This window comes from Phyllostomus hastatus, unplaced genomic scaffold, assembly GCF_019186645.2.
Source record: "Phyllostomus hastatus isolate PE091 unplaced genomic scaffold, TTU_PhHast_1.1 phas_scaffold_317, whole genome shotgun sequence".
Classification (NCBI taxonomy): Eukaryota; Metazoa; Chordata; class Mammalia; order Chiroptera; family Phyllostomidae; genus Phyllostomus; species Phyllostomus hastatus.
Window position 1 is genome coordinate 5,526,268 of NW_025334023.1, and position 15,039 is coordinate 5,541,306.

A 15,039-nucleotide genomic window follows, 5' to 3' on the forward strand; every position below is an offset into this window, starting at 1 on the left:
TGGCCCCTCAAGGCCTGCCATGTACTTCCTCCAGTACTTATGAGTGATAAATTTCTCTATTTCAATTTTTCTTGTGGTCTGCTATTTAACTTGCAATCGCCATTACTGTAGCCTGAAATCACCATCCAGCACCCTGTGCTCCAGTTAACAAATGTTAATTTAACAAAGTCATAAGACGCTACCTCCAAACTTGATGATAAGGGTGACCAGCAGGAGAACCTGGCACCTTTCATCACTGAGCTGCAACTGATCTGACCTAGGACACGTAGAACCTGAAGACCTGGCAGCAGCAGGGAGAATGCAGGCCCACGTGCTGCTCGGTGCCCACTAATTGAAACACCAGATTCTGACAGTGCACGAGGGTGGCTGCAATGCCTGGGCCTGCCACTGGTCTACAGAGTGGGAAAGAAAAAAAAGGCTTCTGATTCACTCCTAACTTCCAAATTTTATGCAAATTTCTCTTGTGACTAACCCTAACCCAATCCCACAGTGAGAATGGAATCCTGGGAAATGCAGCTTCAGTTAGCTAAGCTGACCCAGCTAGTGCACTACAACATTCCACTCTTGTTAACTTGATGTCTGCACACACCTCCTGTAGTCATCTTCCTTTCTCTCTACCAGGGTGCAACTCTCTCTCACACAACCACAACCACAACCACACCAAAGCTCTTTACAAAAAAAAGAAAAATACAGTGTACCTTTATCACCACCAGATGATGTTTTATACCTCTAATTTAAGTACTGATACATGGTTAACTATAAACACATCTTATTTTCAGTGATAGAGGAATGGGAGAAGAAAAAGTTTCATATATGTAATCTTATATATGATATACATATATATCATAAATCTATGTCATATATATGTCATATATGTAAACACTGGCAAAAGTCTGGCCCGTGACTTTTGTCCTGTGATGTCACACCAGTGATGATATTATGTTAGATGATAAAAAAAAACTTTGCAGATGTAATTAAGGTTACTAAACAGCTGACTTTAAAATAGGGAGATATCCCTGAATCATCTAGGTGAATCCAATGTAATCATATGAGCTCTTAGTGTCAAAAGAGGAAGTCAGAGAGATGAGTCAAAAGGAGAAATCAGAGCAACCTGAAATGTGAGAAGGAACTGACACACCATTGCCAGCTCTGAAGACAGAGAAGGCCACAAGCGAAGGAATGCGCTGGCCTCTAGAAGCTGAGAACAACTCTCATCTGACAACTATTAAAAAAGGGCGTGTCATTCCTACAACTAGAAGGAGATGGATTCAACCAACAACTTGAATGACCCTGAAGGTAGATTTTCACTCAGGGCCTATAGGTAAAAGTTCAGTCCAACAAGCACAATTTTTTTCAGTCTTATGAGATCCTATGTAGATTACCCAGCCAAGAATCCCTGACTTCTAACCTACAGAACTGTGAGATTATAAATGAATAATGTTTTAGGCCACTCAATTTGTGGTAATTTGTCGTGGCGGCAATGGAAAACTACCCATTAAAGTACTTGTGGCTTCAGGACCTACTGGAGTTCACCCTTACAAATACAGCTTCTATTTGAAAATGAAATATTGCTATGGAAATTCTCTCTGCTGCTGAGTATGTTTATGCTAATTATGCATTCCAGAACTAGAGAAATAACCACAGGGTGGGTTTGGGGACCCACCAGATCCACTATAGAGATGGGCTTGAGCCAAAAGTCCCTACTCTGACTGGTGTATCACAGTGGTATTTATCTCCCTAGGAATAAATGTCAGTTCGGAATCAGTGTCCACAGATTTCCTCTGAAGTGTTTCTTCCCCCCATTGCACAGCCACCATGGTAAGTGGCCAGCATCTTTTTGGTGGGAGGCAAGGAGGAAGACTGACAGGACACACTTTTTGCTATCTAGCTTGGTTCCTCCTCAAGACGTTCCCTTCATTCAAGGGCCAACTTATTCAATAAATAAGTGAAACAGAGAACAGAAAAACAACAGAAAAGATTAATGGAACTAAGATAAACAAACTTAACAAACTGTTAGCAAGACTAACCAAGAAAAAAAGAAAGGACCCAAATAAATATAATTATAAATGGAAGAGAAGCCATCACAAACATATCATAGAATAGAAAGGCTCATGGAAACAACAGTGAACAACTATATACCACAAACTAGACAACCTAGAAGAAACGGATAAATTCCTAGAAATATACAATCTACCAAGGCCAAATAATGAAGAAATGTAATATCTGAACAGGCCAACACAGAGTAAAGAGAATAAATCAGTAATCAAAAACCTCCCAACAAAGAAAAACTCAGGACCACACTTTCACTGATGAATTTTACCACATACTTAAAGAATTAACACCAATCCTTCTCAAACTCTTCCAAAAAATTGAAGAGGAGAGAACACTCCCAAATTCATATTACAAAGCTAACATTACTGATACCAAAGCCAAATAACAACATTAAAAGAAGAGCAAACTAAGGGCCAATATCCCTGGTGAATACAGATGTAAAAATTCACAATAAAATACTATCAAACTGAATTCAACAGCACATTAAAAGGGTCATGATCAATTAAGATTCATCCCTGTGATACAAGCATAGTTCAACAAACACACAAGTCAATAAATGTAATGCACATATTAACACAATGAAAGACAAAAACCACATGATCATCTCAATAGATACAAAAAAAAATATTTGGCAAAATCCAAGATCCAATCAAGATAAAAACTCTCAACAAATTAGATATAGGAAGAATATACCTCAACATAATAAAGGCCATATACAACAAGCCCATGGCTAACATCATAACAATAAAAAGTTGAAAGCTTTTCCTCTAAGATCAGGAACAAGACAAAGGTACACACTCTCTCTACTCCTATTCTACATAGTACTGGAAATCCTAACCAGAGCAATTACGCAAGAAAAGGAAATAAAAGGCATCAGAATTAGAAAGGAATAAGTAAAACTGTCTCTATCTGCAGCTTACATGATTTTTTTGTTTGTTTTTAAGATTTTACTTATTTATTTTTAGAGAGGGAAAGGGAGGGAGAAAGTGAGGGAGAGAAACATCAATGTATAGTTGCCTCTTGCGTGCCCCCTACTGGGGACCTGGACTGCAGGCTATGCATGTGCCCTGACTGGGAATTGAACCTGCAACTCTTTGTTTCACAGGCTGGCACTCAATCCACTGAGCCACACCAGCCAGGGGAAAATTACATGATTTTATATAAAAAAATCCTAATGATTTAACCAAAAAACTGTACATCTAATTAATGAATTCAGTAAAATTGCAGGATATGATATCAATATACAAATATCAGTCATGTTTTATGCATTAATCATGAATTTTCTGAAAAAAAAAATTCCTACATTAGCATCAGCAACAGTAAAATGCTTGGAATAAATTTAACCAAGGTGGTGAAGGACCAGTTCACTAGTAACTATAAGGCAGCAATTTCCAACCTTTTTCATCTCATGGCACACATAAACTCATTACTAAAGTCTGTGGCACACTAAAAAATATATTTTTGCTGATTGACAAAAAAATGGTATAATTTTGATTCATTCACACCAGACAGCTATTGCTGCATTGGCTGCTGCCATTTTCTTATTTGACAGTCTAAGGGAAAAGAGGTCAGTGCCCCTGATTAGATAGTCAAGTATTGAATGTTTTAAAAATTCTTGCACCACACTAGTGTGCCATGGAACACCTGTTGAAAATCGCTGCTATAAGACATCGATGAAATAATTGAAAGACACAAATACATGGCAAAGATATCCCATGTTCATGGATTAGTATATTAATAGTCAAAATTTCCATACTACCCAAAGCCATTTGTAATTTCTATGCAATCACTATCTAAATCCCATAGTGTCTGTATATATGGCATTTTTTATTTTAAAAAGTCTTAAAATTCATATGGAACCATGAAAGACCATGAACAGCCAAAGCAATTTTTATTTTAAACTATATTGCGAAGCTATAGTAATAAAAATAGTATAGTATTGGCATAAAAACAGAAACATAGACCAATACAACAGAACCTAGAGCTCAGATATAAATCCATACAGATATGGTGAACTAATAATTGACAAGGCAGCAAAGACTACTCAATGGAAAAAAGAGTCTCTTCAATAAACAATGCAAGGAAAATTGTAAATTCACAATTAAAAGAATGAAATAGACCGCTATATTACACCACTCACAAAAATTAACTCAAAATAGATGTGAAACCATAGACTCCTAGAAGAAAATATACAGGAAAAGCTCCTTGATATTGGTTTTGTCAATGACTTTTGGACATGACACCTAATGCAAAAGTAACCAAAAAAAGTGGTACTACATCAAACTAAAAAAGTGTTTGCACAACAAAAGAAATGACCAACAAAATGAAGAGGTAACCAAAGGAAGCGAAATTAGCAAACCACACATCTAATGAGGGTTTAACATCTAAGATACATAAAGAACTGATACAACTCAATAATAATAAAAAAGCTGATTTAAAGCAGGCAAAGAATGACTATTTTTCCAAAGAAGATATTCAAGTGGCCAAAGGCACATGAAAAGATGTTCAACATCACTAATCATCAGGAAAATACAAATCAAAACCACAATAATGAGATAGCTATCACCTCACACATGTTAGAATGGCTATTAATAAAAATACAAGGCATAAGCCCAGAAGTATGTGGAGAAAAGGTAACTCCTGTACAGTTGGTGGGAATGTAAATAGCTATAGCCACCATGGAAAAACAATATAATGTTTCCCTAAAAGAAATTTTTTAAAAAACTAGCATATGATCCAGCAATTCCACTTCACAGTATACAGATGAGGAAATGAAGTCATATTCCAAAGAGATATCTACAACCCCAGGTTCTTGCTGCTTTATTCACAATAGTCAAGACATGAAATCAATCTTAGTGTCCACTGATACATGAATGGATAAAAAATGTGATGTATATTTATATTTACATATACATAATTGAGCTATAAAAAGAAAGAAATCTTGCCATTTGCAACAACAAAGGACCCTATGCTAAGTGATATAGGTCAGACAGAGAGACAAATGCTTTATAATCTTACTTCAATGTAGAATTTTTTAAAACCATCTTCACAGATCCCTGGCTAGTGTGGCTCAGTTGGTAGGAGTGTTGCCCCATAAACAAAAAGGTTGCAGATTCAATTTCCAGGGGCACATACCTGGGTTGTGGGTTCAATCCCCAGTCCAGGCACATATGCTTTCTGGTCCAGGCACAGTCTGGACGCATACAGGAGGCAACCAGTAGATGTTTCTGTCTCATGTCAATGTTTGTCTCTCTCCCTTAGTCTCTCTCTAAAAGCAATGAGGAAATGTCCTGGGGTGAGGATTAAAAAAAAAAAACTTCATAGAAACAGAAAATAGATTGGTGGTTTGCCAAAAACCACCAACTTGCCAAGCCAGCCAATTGGCGGTAATTTGCCAAAAGCAGGGGGTAGAGAGTCAGGGAATTGGTGAAGGTAGTCAAAATATACAAATACCCAGCTATAAGACAAATAAGTTATAGGAATATAATATATAGCATCATGATTATTATAGTTAACAATACTGTATTGTATATTTGAAGCTGCTAAAAGAGTATATCTTAAGAGCTCCACATGAGAAAAATTCACAACTACATAAGGTGATAAATGTTAACTGTTGTGGTATTCATTATGCTATATCTATATCTATATCTATATCTATATCTATATATATCATTATGCTATATATATATATCAAATCATTATGTTAAATACCTAAATATATATGTTTTATGTCAATTACATCTAATTAAACTGGGACAAGCCCACAGCTAACATCATACTCAATGGCAGAAATCAAGATACTTTTTATCTAAGATCAGGAACAAGACAAGGATGCCCACTCTCATAATTTTTATTCAACATATTATTAAAGCTCCTAGCTAGAGCAGTTAGGCAAGAAAAAGAAATGAAGTGCATCCATATTGGAGAGGAAGAAATTAACTATTACTATTTGCAGATGACAAAATATTATACAGTATATAGAAAACCCTAAAGACTGCACAAAAAACTGTTAGAATTAATAAGCAAACTCAGTAAAGTTGTAGAATCAGTATATAAAACTCTGGTGCATTTCTATACAATAATAATGAGCTATGAGCAATAAAATTAAAAAAGCAATCCTACTTACAATTGCATCAAAAACAATAAAATATCTAAGAATAAATTTAACCAAGGAGGGGAGAGACCTGTCCACTGAAAACTAAAAGACATTAATAAATAAACTGAAGAAGGACAAATAAATGGAAAGATATTCCATGCTCTTGTTTGAAAGAACTTATACTGTTAAAACATCCATAATACCCAAAGCAATCTACATATTCGATGCAATCCCTATCAAAATTCCAATGCCATTTTCACAGAAATAAAACAAACAATTCTAAAATTTGTATGGAACCACGAAGACCCCAAATGGCCAAACAATCTTAAAAAATAAGAACACAGCTGGAGATGCCATGTTTCTTAATTTCAAACAATATTACAAAGACATAGCTATCAAAACAATACGGTGTTGGCAAAAACACAGACACATAGCTCAACAGAACAGTACAGTGATCCCTCACCTATCAAGGGAGTTACATTCTAGGGACCCCCAAGACAGGTGAAAATCCGCGAAGTAGCAGCATTATATTTAATTATTTTTATATATTTTAAGGCTTTATAAATCCTTCCCACACTCCTATAAACCTTTCCCACTCTCTTAGTAACCTTTCCCACACTCTTGTAAACACTTCATATGCTCTTAAACACTTTCTACACTCTTAAACCTATGTAATTTTAACAACATATAAAATTCTATATGGGTATTCACTAGTGAAGTATACAGTCATCCCTCACTATATCGTGGTTCACTTATTTTAAAAAACTCGTGATACAGTGAAGCCGCAATAAGTGAACTGCAATATAGTGAGGGACAACTGTAATATAATAATAAGCATACAAAAAAGGCCAGGAATGATGCCAACAAGTCATTTTTACTATGTGTACACACACACTCATGTGCATACACAACACACACATACACACACACAATGAAATATTATTCAGTCATAAAAAAGAAGAAAATTCTGTCATTTGCAACAACATGATGAAACCTGGGGGCATTATGCTAAGTGAAATAGGTCAGACAAAGAAAGACAAATACTGTATGTTCTCACTTCTATGTAGAATCTAAGAAAACCAAAATGGTAAAAACAGAAAATAGATTGGTAGTTGCAAGAGACAGGGCCTGGCTGACAGACAGTGAGTAAAGTGGAAACCAAAGTACACACTTTCAGTTATTTATTTTATAAGTCATAGGGATGTAAGTACAGCATGGTGACTTCCATGCCATGGTGACTATAGTTATTAATATATTATATATTTGAAAGTTGCTTAGAGAGTAGATCTTAAAAGTTCTCATCACAAGTTACTGTGGTGATAATTTCACAAAATATATGCAAATATCAAATCATTATGTTGCACACTTGAAACTAATAAAATGTTATATGTTAATCATATCCTAATGGAAGTTTTTTTTAATTGGGAAAATTTTAATAAAAATAAATAAATGAAAATGTTTTTATTTCAAGTGCTAGAGAATAATTTAGAACTGATCCATAAATAAAGATTACATGTTAACTGATAAGAATACTTACTAAACACTTATTGTCTATAAATGAACAATGGAAGAAAATGAAAAAGAAAATAAGTTAATTAAACTAGTTTTGAAACTTAATGATGACATTAAAATTTTAACAAATTCTATCTTGAAAATTAATTTAAAAATTTTCAAAATTAGATTAGTTAATACTGTTGATGGCAGTTTAAAATGGAAATTCCTCTTACCTGAAGAACATTATGCTAAGTGAAATAAGCTAGTAAGAGAAAGACAAATAACATATAATTTCACTCATTTGTGGAATCTAATGAACAAACTGAACTAACAAGCAAAATGGAGACAGATTCATAGATAGAAAGCAGGCTGACAGCTCATGAAGGGGTAGAGGGACCAAGCAAAAAAATAAAAGAGAAGGAACTCAATAAATGAAAACTTTCATATACCTCTCTTAGGACAGAAATTGCTATAACTTTGAGAACCTACTTGTGGGACTCTATTTTAAGAACATTAGTCAGAATATAAGGATTTGTCTGCATTCCTATTTTATAAAAACAGGAAAATTTGAAAGATTCACAATTCCTAATAATAAAAAATGGTTAAGTTAGTGCATATAGTATCTCCCTATCATGAAATATTTTGAAATGATTTTAAATACTATTCATTAAGAAATTTAATAATTCACTCCTGGACTTCTGGTCAAGATGGAGGCATAGGTAAACATGCTTCATCTCCTCATGCAACCACAGAAAAATTACAACTAGACCTCAAAACAAAAAACATCTGGATGTGTCAGAAAGCCAAGTTGTATGGAAGTCCAACAACCAAGGGTTTAAAGAAGCCACATTCATCCAGACAGGTAGGAGGGGCAGAGACACGGAGATTGGTGGAGAGGTGGTAGCAGTGGTAGAATAGGCCATCCCACATTCATGGATAAAAATCAGGAGGCATACCTTGGGAGCAAGGGACCCCAGCCCCAGGCTAGACCACACAGCACAGGGTTCTAGTGACAGGAAGATAAATTCCCATAACATCTGGCTGTAAAAACCAGTGGAAGTTGTGGCGGCAGAAGAAACTGCTAGATTTTCAGGAGACTCTGCTTAAGGGGCCCACAGGGACTTAGAACATAGAACTTAGAAGCCACACCCTCTCTGGGATATAGCACAAGGACAACCAATGGAAGGTTACCAGTCACATACAAGGAGTGAAGGAGGTGACTGGAAATAGGGCAAGTACTGGGCAAACCTCCAGAAGCCAGGCAGCAGCACTGGCCCCTCTCCAAGCCCTCCCCCAGCACAGAGCCACAAAGCAGTTAAGTGGGTTGCCCTGCCCTGGCTCTGCTTCACACAATTTACAGGTACATTTTCTACAAGAGGCCATGCTACTAACACAAAGAGTCAAAGTAGCTCTACCTAATACACAGAAACAAACACAGAGAGGCTGCCAAACTAAAGAAACAAAGAAACATGGCCCAAATGAAAGAACATAACAAAACTCCAGAAAAAGAACTAAACAAAATGGAGATAAACAACCTATCAGATGCAAAGTTAAAAACAATAGTGATCAGGACACTCAAGGAACTCAATGGCTACTATGACAGCATAAAAAAGGCCCACACAGAAATGGAGGTTGCATTAAGTGAAATAAAGAAAAGTCCACTGGGAACCAATAGTGAAGGGGATGATGCCAGGATTCAAATCAACAATCTGGAACATAAGGAAGAAATAAGCATTCAACCAGAACAGCAAGAAGAAAAAAGATTTAAAAAAAAATGAGGATAGAGTAAAAAGCCTCTGGGACATCTCCAAATGTACCAACATCCAAATCATAGGGATGCCAGAAGGAAAAGAGGAAGAGCAGGAAATTGAAAACTTATTTGAAAAAATAATGAAAGAAAACTTCCCCAATTTGATGAAGGAAATAGAATACAAGTCTAGGAAGCAAAGAGAGTCCCAAACAAGATGGACACAAAAAGGACCACATCAAGATACATCATAATTAAAATGCCAAAGGTTAAATATAAAGAGAGAATCTTAAAAGCAGCAAGAGAGAAGCAGACAGTTACCTACAGAGGCGTTTTCATAAGACTGTCAGCTGATTTCTCAAAAGAAATTCTGCAGGCTAGAAGGGACTGTAAGACGTATTCAAAGTGATGAAAAGCAAGGACCAACAACCTATATTACTCTATCCAGCAAAGCTACCATTTCGAAGGGCAGATAAAGTGCTTCCCAGAAAAGGTAAAGCTAAAGAGGTTCATCATTACTGAGCCATTATTACATGAAATGTAAAGGGACTTATTTAAAGGCTTCTTATAAAGAAAAAGACGAAGATCAAAACTATGAACATTAAAATGGCAACAAATCCACAACTATCAACTGAATCTAAAAAAAAAAAAAGTAAACAAGCAGAACAGGAACAGAATCACAGATATAGAGATCATTTGGAGGGTTATCAGTTGGAAGCGGTAAGGGGAAAAATGGGGGAAAGGTACACGGAATAAGAAGCATAATTTGTAGATATAAACTAGACAGGGGGATGTTAAGAATAGTATAGGAAATGGACAAACCAAAGAACTAATATACATGAGCCATGGACATGAGCTGGGGGTGGAATGCTGGAGGCAATGGGGGTGCCGTGCAGAGGGGGTCAGAGGCAGACAAACTGGGACAACTGTAATAGCATAATAAAATATATTTTCAAAAGAGAATTTCATAATTCACCAAAATGTTTATAATTATATGAAAAGGAAAAGCAAAATTACATATATGGTATGAGCATAATAATGTAAAATAAGCATAGAAAACAAGGCAGGGAATGAGGCCAACGAGTGACTAAGACTAAGCAAATTTTTCTATTTTCTGATTTTCTGCTTTTTTAAAAATATAATCTTTACTATATTTCTTTCCATTACCATTTAGTCCCCTTATACCTCTTTCCCCTCAGCAATTACCACACTGTTGTCCATTTTATATTTAAAATAACAAACCACGTTTTACAACTGTAACGGGGAAAAAAACTGCATACCATTTAAAAAGCTTCATACTCAAATATACTCCTCCCCTAAATACCAAATAATGGGTAAGATTTACAACAATCTGTCAGAGAAACTGCAAGAGCTAGGAGTCGTCCAGGAATAGGAATTTGGCCATGCAAGGGTGCTGATAAGGGACACCCATTTCTGATTCACAGTCCTAGGAAGCCTCCAGAAGAAAAGAGGCAGAGGCTGGAGGTGAGACACGGGGTTCATGGATAGGCCATGAAGACCAACTGGCGTACGCATCAGTAACCCAGACAAAAAGAATGAGAAACAGTCATCAGAATAGAAGGATTGGAAACACTGGAAGAACAGAGAAACACCCCGCTGAACCAAGACTTGGTCTAAGTGGGAGAGCGAGCACAAGTGGACGGGGAGCATGGCAGGTGAGGGTGCGGGCATCCTTACTCTGCCCCAGGTCAGGCCTCTCACCCACCAGGTGTGGAAAGCCTAATCTGTCCACCCTCCCTCTTATGCTGCTGGATCTTTTCAACCTGGGGTAGGATCCAGGCAGCCATCAGACCACAAAACCCTTTCACAAATGAAAATACAAAAAGTGAAACTCACCAGTCAAAGCCATTATATTCATTTGAGGTCTCTCTCCACACCAACAGCAAAACCACAGACATGCAAAATGCAATAACCAAAAATGGGTAAAATAACTGCTCTCTCTGGAAAGAGAAAAAAGTAAGTAAAATTTAACTCCATTGATCCATGTTACCTCAGCGGTACCTGTGCACACTTGCCAAAGGTCTGTGCAGTCACAGTGCCATGTGTTACTCTCCCAGGCTGCACTGAACACTGTATTCTTCTTACCCCTATGGAATTCTGTATGAGCCCACTGTAACACTTATTACACTAAAATGAAATTATGAGTTTATATGTTTGTATCTGTTGTGGCAGTTTCTACTCTGAGGAAAAGGAACTTCTGTTGCACACCTCTGTACTGCCAATATCTAACATAGTTCCTTAAAAGCAGCTGGATCTCAGCAATTATGTGATGAATTCATCCATCTCTCCATCTACCAAATGTTTCTTTAATAACTCACTCATTGAGTAATTCATTAACTCACTGTTCAGCAGCTCATGTAGTCACTTATCTACCAAAATTTGGGTTGACGGGATGTAAGTGGGTTAGGGAATAAACCAGTTTTTGAGTAGCTATTTTGTGCTAGCACAATGCTAGGACTTTATTAGCTACAGTTGTTTATTTCTCAATATTTCTTAATTCATTTATTTCTCAATATACCATATAAGCATTGTTAACCTCATTTTGCAGCACAGAGAGCTAAGGCTCAGAGAGATAAAGTAACTGACTCAAGGTCACATAGACAAGACGTGACGGGGAGACTGCCCAGATCAGAAATGTGAGCCCAAAGCCATGACAGAGAATGTCATTGCAGAACAGATAATCAAACTGAGCCTTGAAGGCAACCCTCTACACTAAAAATCACGTCACACACCAGCCATGCCAGAGGTTGCCAAACCCTTCCTGAAACATTAGGTTTGGGCTGCTACCTCAGTTCTAATCCTAACACTTCTCTATCCTGGTAGTAAGATATCCATCTCTTAGGGACACTGCTTTTACTCTGTTAAAAATGAGTAGAATAACCCTGCTCTGCCTCAATCATGGGGTTATTGTGAAAGATAATAACAAAGAAATAAAACAGAAAACATAGAAAGGCTACTCTAAAAAGAGGAGAGACATTACAGGAATCAGGCACTCACTGAACTACCACTTCTGAGGGTCGGAGGATGAAGAGCATAGGATTTGACTCAGGTCTTATTCTTTACATAAAACTTGGGTGAACTTTTAAAAACATGCATCAGATAATGTCCCTCCCCTGCTCACAACCCTCCCCAAGCTTCCCGTTGTCCTAGAATATCATCCAACCTGCCTGCCGTGGCCGACAAGGTCCTACATGATCAAGCCTGGCCCACCCCTGACCTCATCCCAATCTACACACTGACTCCATTTCTGAACTCCAGCCACACTGGCCTTCTTTCAGTTTCTAGAACATAATCCGATTTGCTTCCACCAATTGCTCTGTACTTCCTGGTTTTCTGTTTGGAATACTTTTGCCCCAAGACGTACATGTGGCTGGCTCTACCTCATCATTTAGGGGACGGCTCACATTCCCCTCAGTCTAAGAGGCCTCGTCTAATCATGCTCCCTTCCCAGTTTCTAATATATGTTTCTTTTTATCCCCTTCAAAGCTCTTACTGCTATCTGAAATCACCTTTCTTTATTTATTGTTTATTACCTAACTCATCTCACTAGAAGATGCAGGAGGGTAAGAGACCTTAGTTATGGTAATTACTGTGGCATATTGTAAGTACTCAATAAAACTGTTTCTGTTGATTAAGTCCATCTGTGTATTTTGATTCTCATTGTTTTTATTCTTGCTCAATTTTTTTAAAGGCTTCCCACTGTTTTTAGAATAAAGTTTAAATATTATAGTGTGGTATAAAAATCTTTGTAATTTAATTAATATATTCCTTTCCAACCCCACCACTTACCATTTATTAACTCACATGTCATGAAATTAAGCATTGAAAATTTTTTCCCCCAAACACACCACTTTGCTTCTCTATCCCTGGACTTCTGACCACATTATTCTTCCTCTTCAGAATCCCCTGAGCAATCATTTCTATATGTGGAAGATCATTTCCACAAGTCAAGGGCTCCAAGACATTAATAAAAATAGCTAATATTTATTGAGACCTAATTCTGTGCTGAACCCAATTCCAAGTGTTTTCCATATATTATCTCTTCTATCCTCACAACAAACACTATTGATGAATACTATTGTTAGCATCTCCATTATCCAGCTGAGGGATCTAAAGCACCAGAATGTTAATTAACCTGCCCAAGATCCCATAGTGACAAAGCTCTAATTTGGTGATAGTCAGAGGTGAAGGCACAATTGAATCCAGGCAGTCTTTCTCAGACATAAGATCTTAGCTCCTATGTTACATGCTATACTCCTTCCCCTGAGCAGAAATGGGGCCATGAGAATGACCGACTTCAATTCTCCAGCTGTAGAGAGGCTCAGAGATCATACAACCAGCCCAACAGCAGAGTTGGAATTAGGACCCAAATATACTACTGAGCTCTGGTTCAGAGATTTTTCAGCTCTACCACATTACCTTGAATGTCATCATTCCCATGAAGCCTCCCCTTATCTTTCCCTCTGTGTCCTTCTTTATAGCTCTCACGTGCCTTACAACCACATCCCTACATAATAAGCATCTGTTGAATCAATTCACTCCTCTCCATCTTTACCATCACTACTCTAATCCAGGTCACCAATGTCTCTTACCTTGAACACTGCTATGGCAATGAGGCTAGGCCACGTGCCAACACTCAGCCTTACCAGAGTTCATTAGGGAAAATCAGGCATTAGTCTGACTAATAATAAAGGAGCACCTTGTTTCTCACTGGCTGCTATTTTTTTTTCTCACAAGCATAGCTCCTTTGGAAACTCACAATGAAGAGAAAATTAAATATTCAGGCATTCCTGTAATCCTAGCCCAAAACATTTAATTATACCAAAACCTCGTTTTTCTTCAAGGTTCACTGAGTGAATAAAAGCAAAAGTCAATGAATGAATGAGTGATATAAAACAGGTAGTAAGAAGAAGGCGAAGTGAAGACTGCAAGTGAAAGAAGACAAGCATGTTTCAGTAAGGTTAACTTTGACTCCAGAATTGTGGCAGACCTTTCATGGGAGAACTAGAGCTCAGGCTCACCCAGTTCTGGAGACTACAGAGCCCTCTTGGCAGCAGGGACCAGCCCGTAGGTCCCCATGTCAAAGACTGTGGTGCATATCCCCCCATCTCTCTGTACCCAAGAGCAGTAGCAGGGGCCACATCTAGATTTTTTCTCCAGCTCAGTGTTCCACTGGCAGCTGTAGCAGGCAGTAAGGCAGGTGACGTAGCATTTGTGGTTGAAGATGCGTGCAATCCACGGCTTATGCTTTTTCCGCTTTTTCTTCTGGTTCTTTACCTCAATCCTGTTGACCTTCTTAAACATGATATACCCTTTGGCTGGAATGACAAATAAAACAATGAGGCCCTAAAAGCTCCTTTAAATGTTTCCTACCCCACCATTCTACAGAAAAATCCATCAAAAATAAATTATTTGTTGAAAGACAAATACCATATGATCTCACCTTTAACAGGAATCTAATCAATAAAACAAACAAACAAGCAAAATATAACCAAAGACACTGAAATTGAGAACAGGCTGACAGTGACCAGAGGGGAGAGAGGAGGGAATTTCATGGGAAGTGGGGGAAGCGTTTGAAGGAACTAGTATAAAGGATACATGGACAAAAACAAGAGGGGCATGGAGACAG

The 15,039-nt window shown here is 37.4% G+C and overlaps 1 protein-coding gene across 1 annotated transcript in view; it reads right to left on the reverse strand.

Moving 5' to 3' along the window:
• The window catches only part of LOC123805340 (glycerophosphodiester phosphodiesterase domain-containing protein 4-like), a 95,887-nt gene extending 81,173 nt beyond the window's left edge, over positions 1–14,714 (reverse strand). Inside the window, 2 exon segments of the mRNA XM_045817814.1 lie at positions 11,247–11,350; positions 14,529–14,714. Of these exon segments, the coding sequence (XP_045673770.1) occupies positions 11,247–11,350; positions 14,529–14,714 (290 nt within the window).
• Between the last annotated feature and the right edge of the window lie 325 nt (positions 14,715–15,039).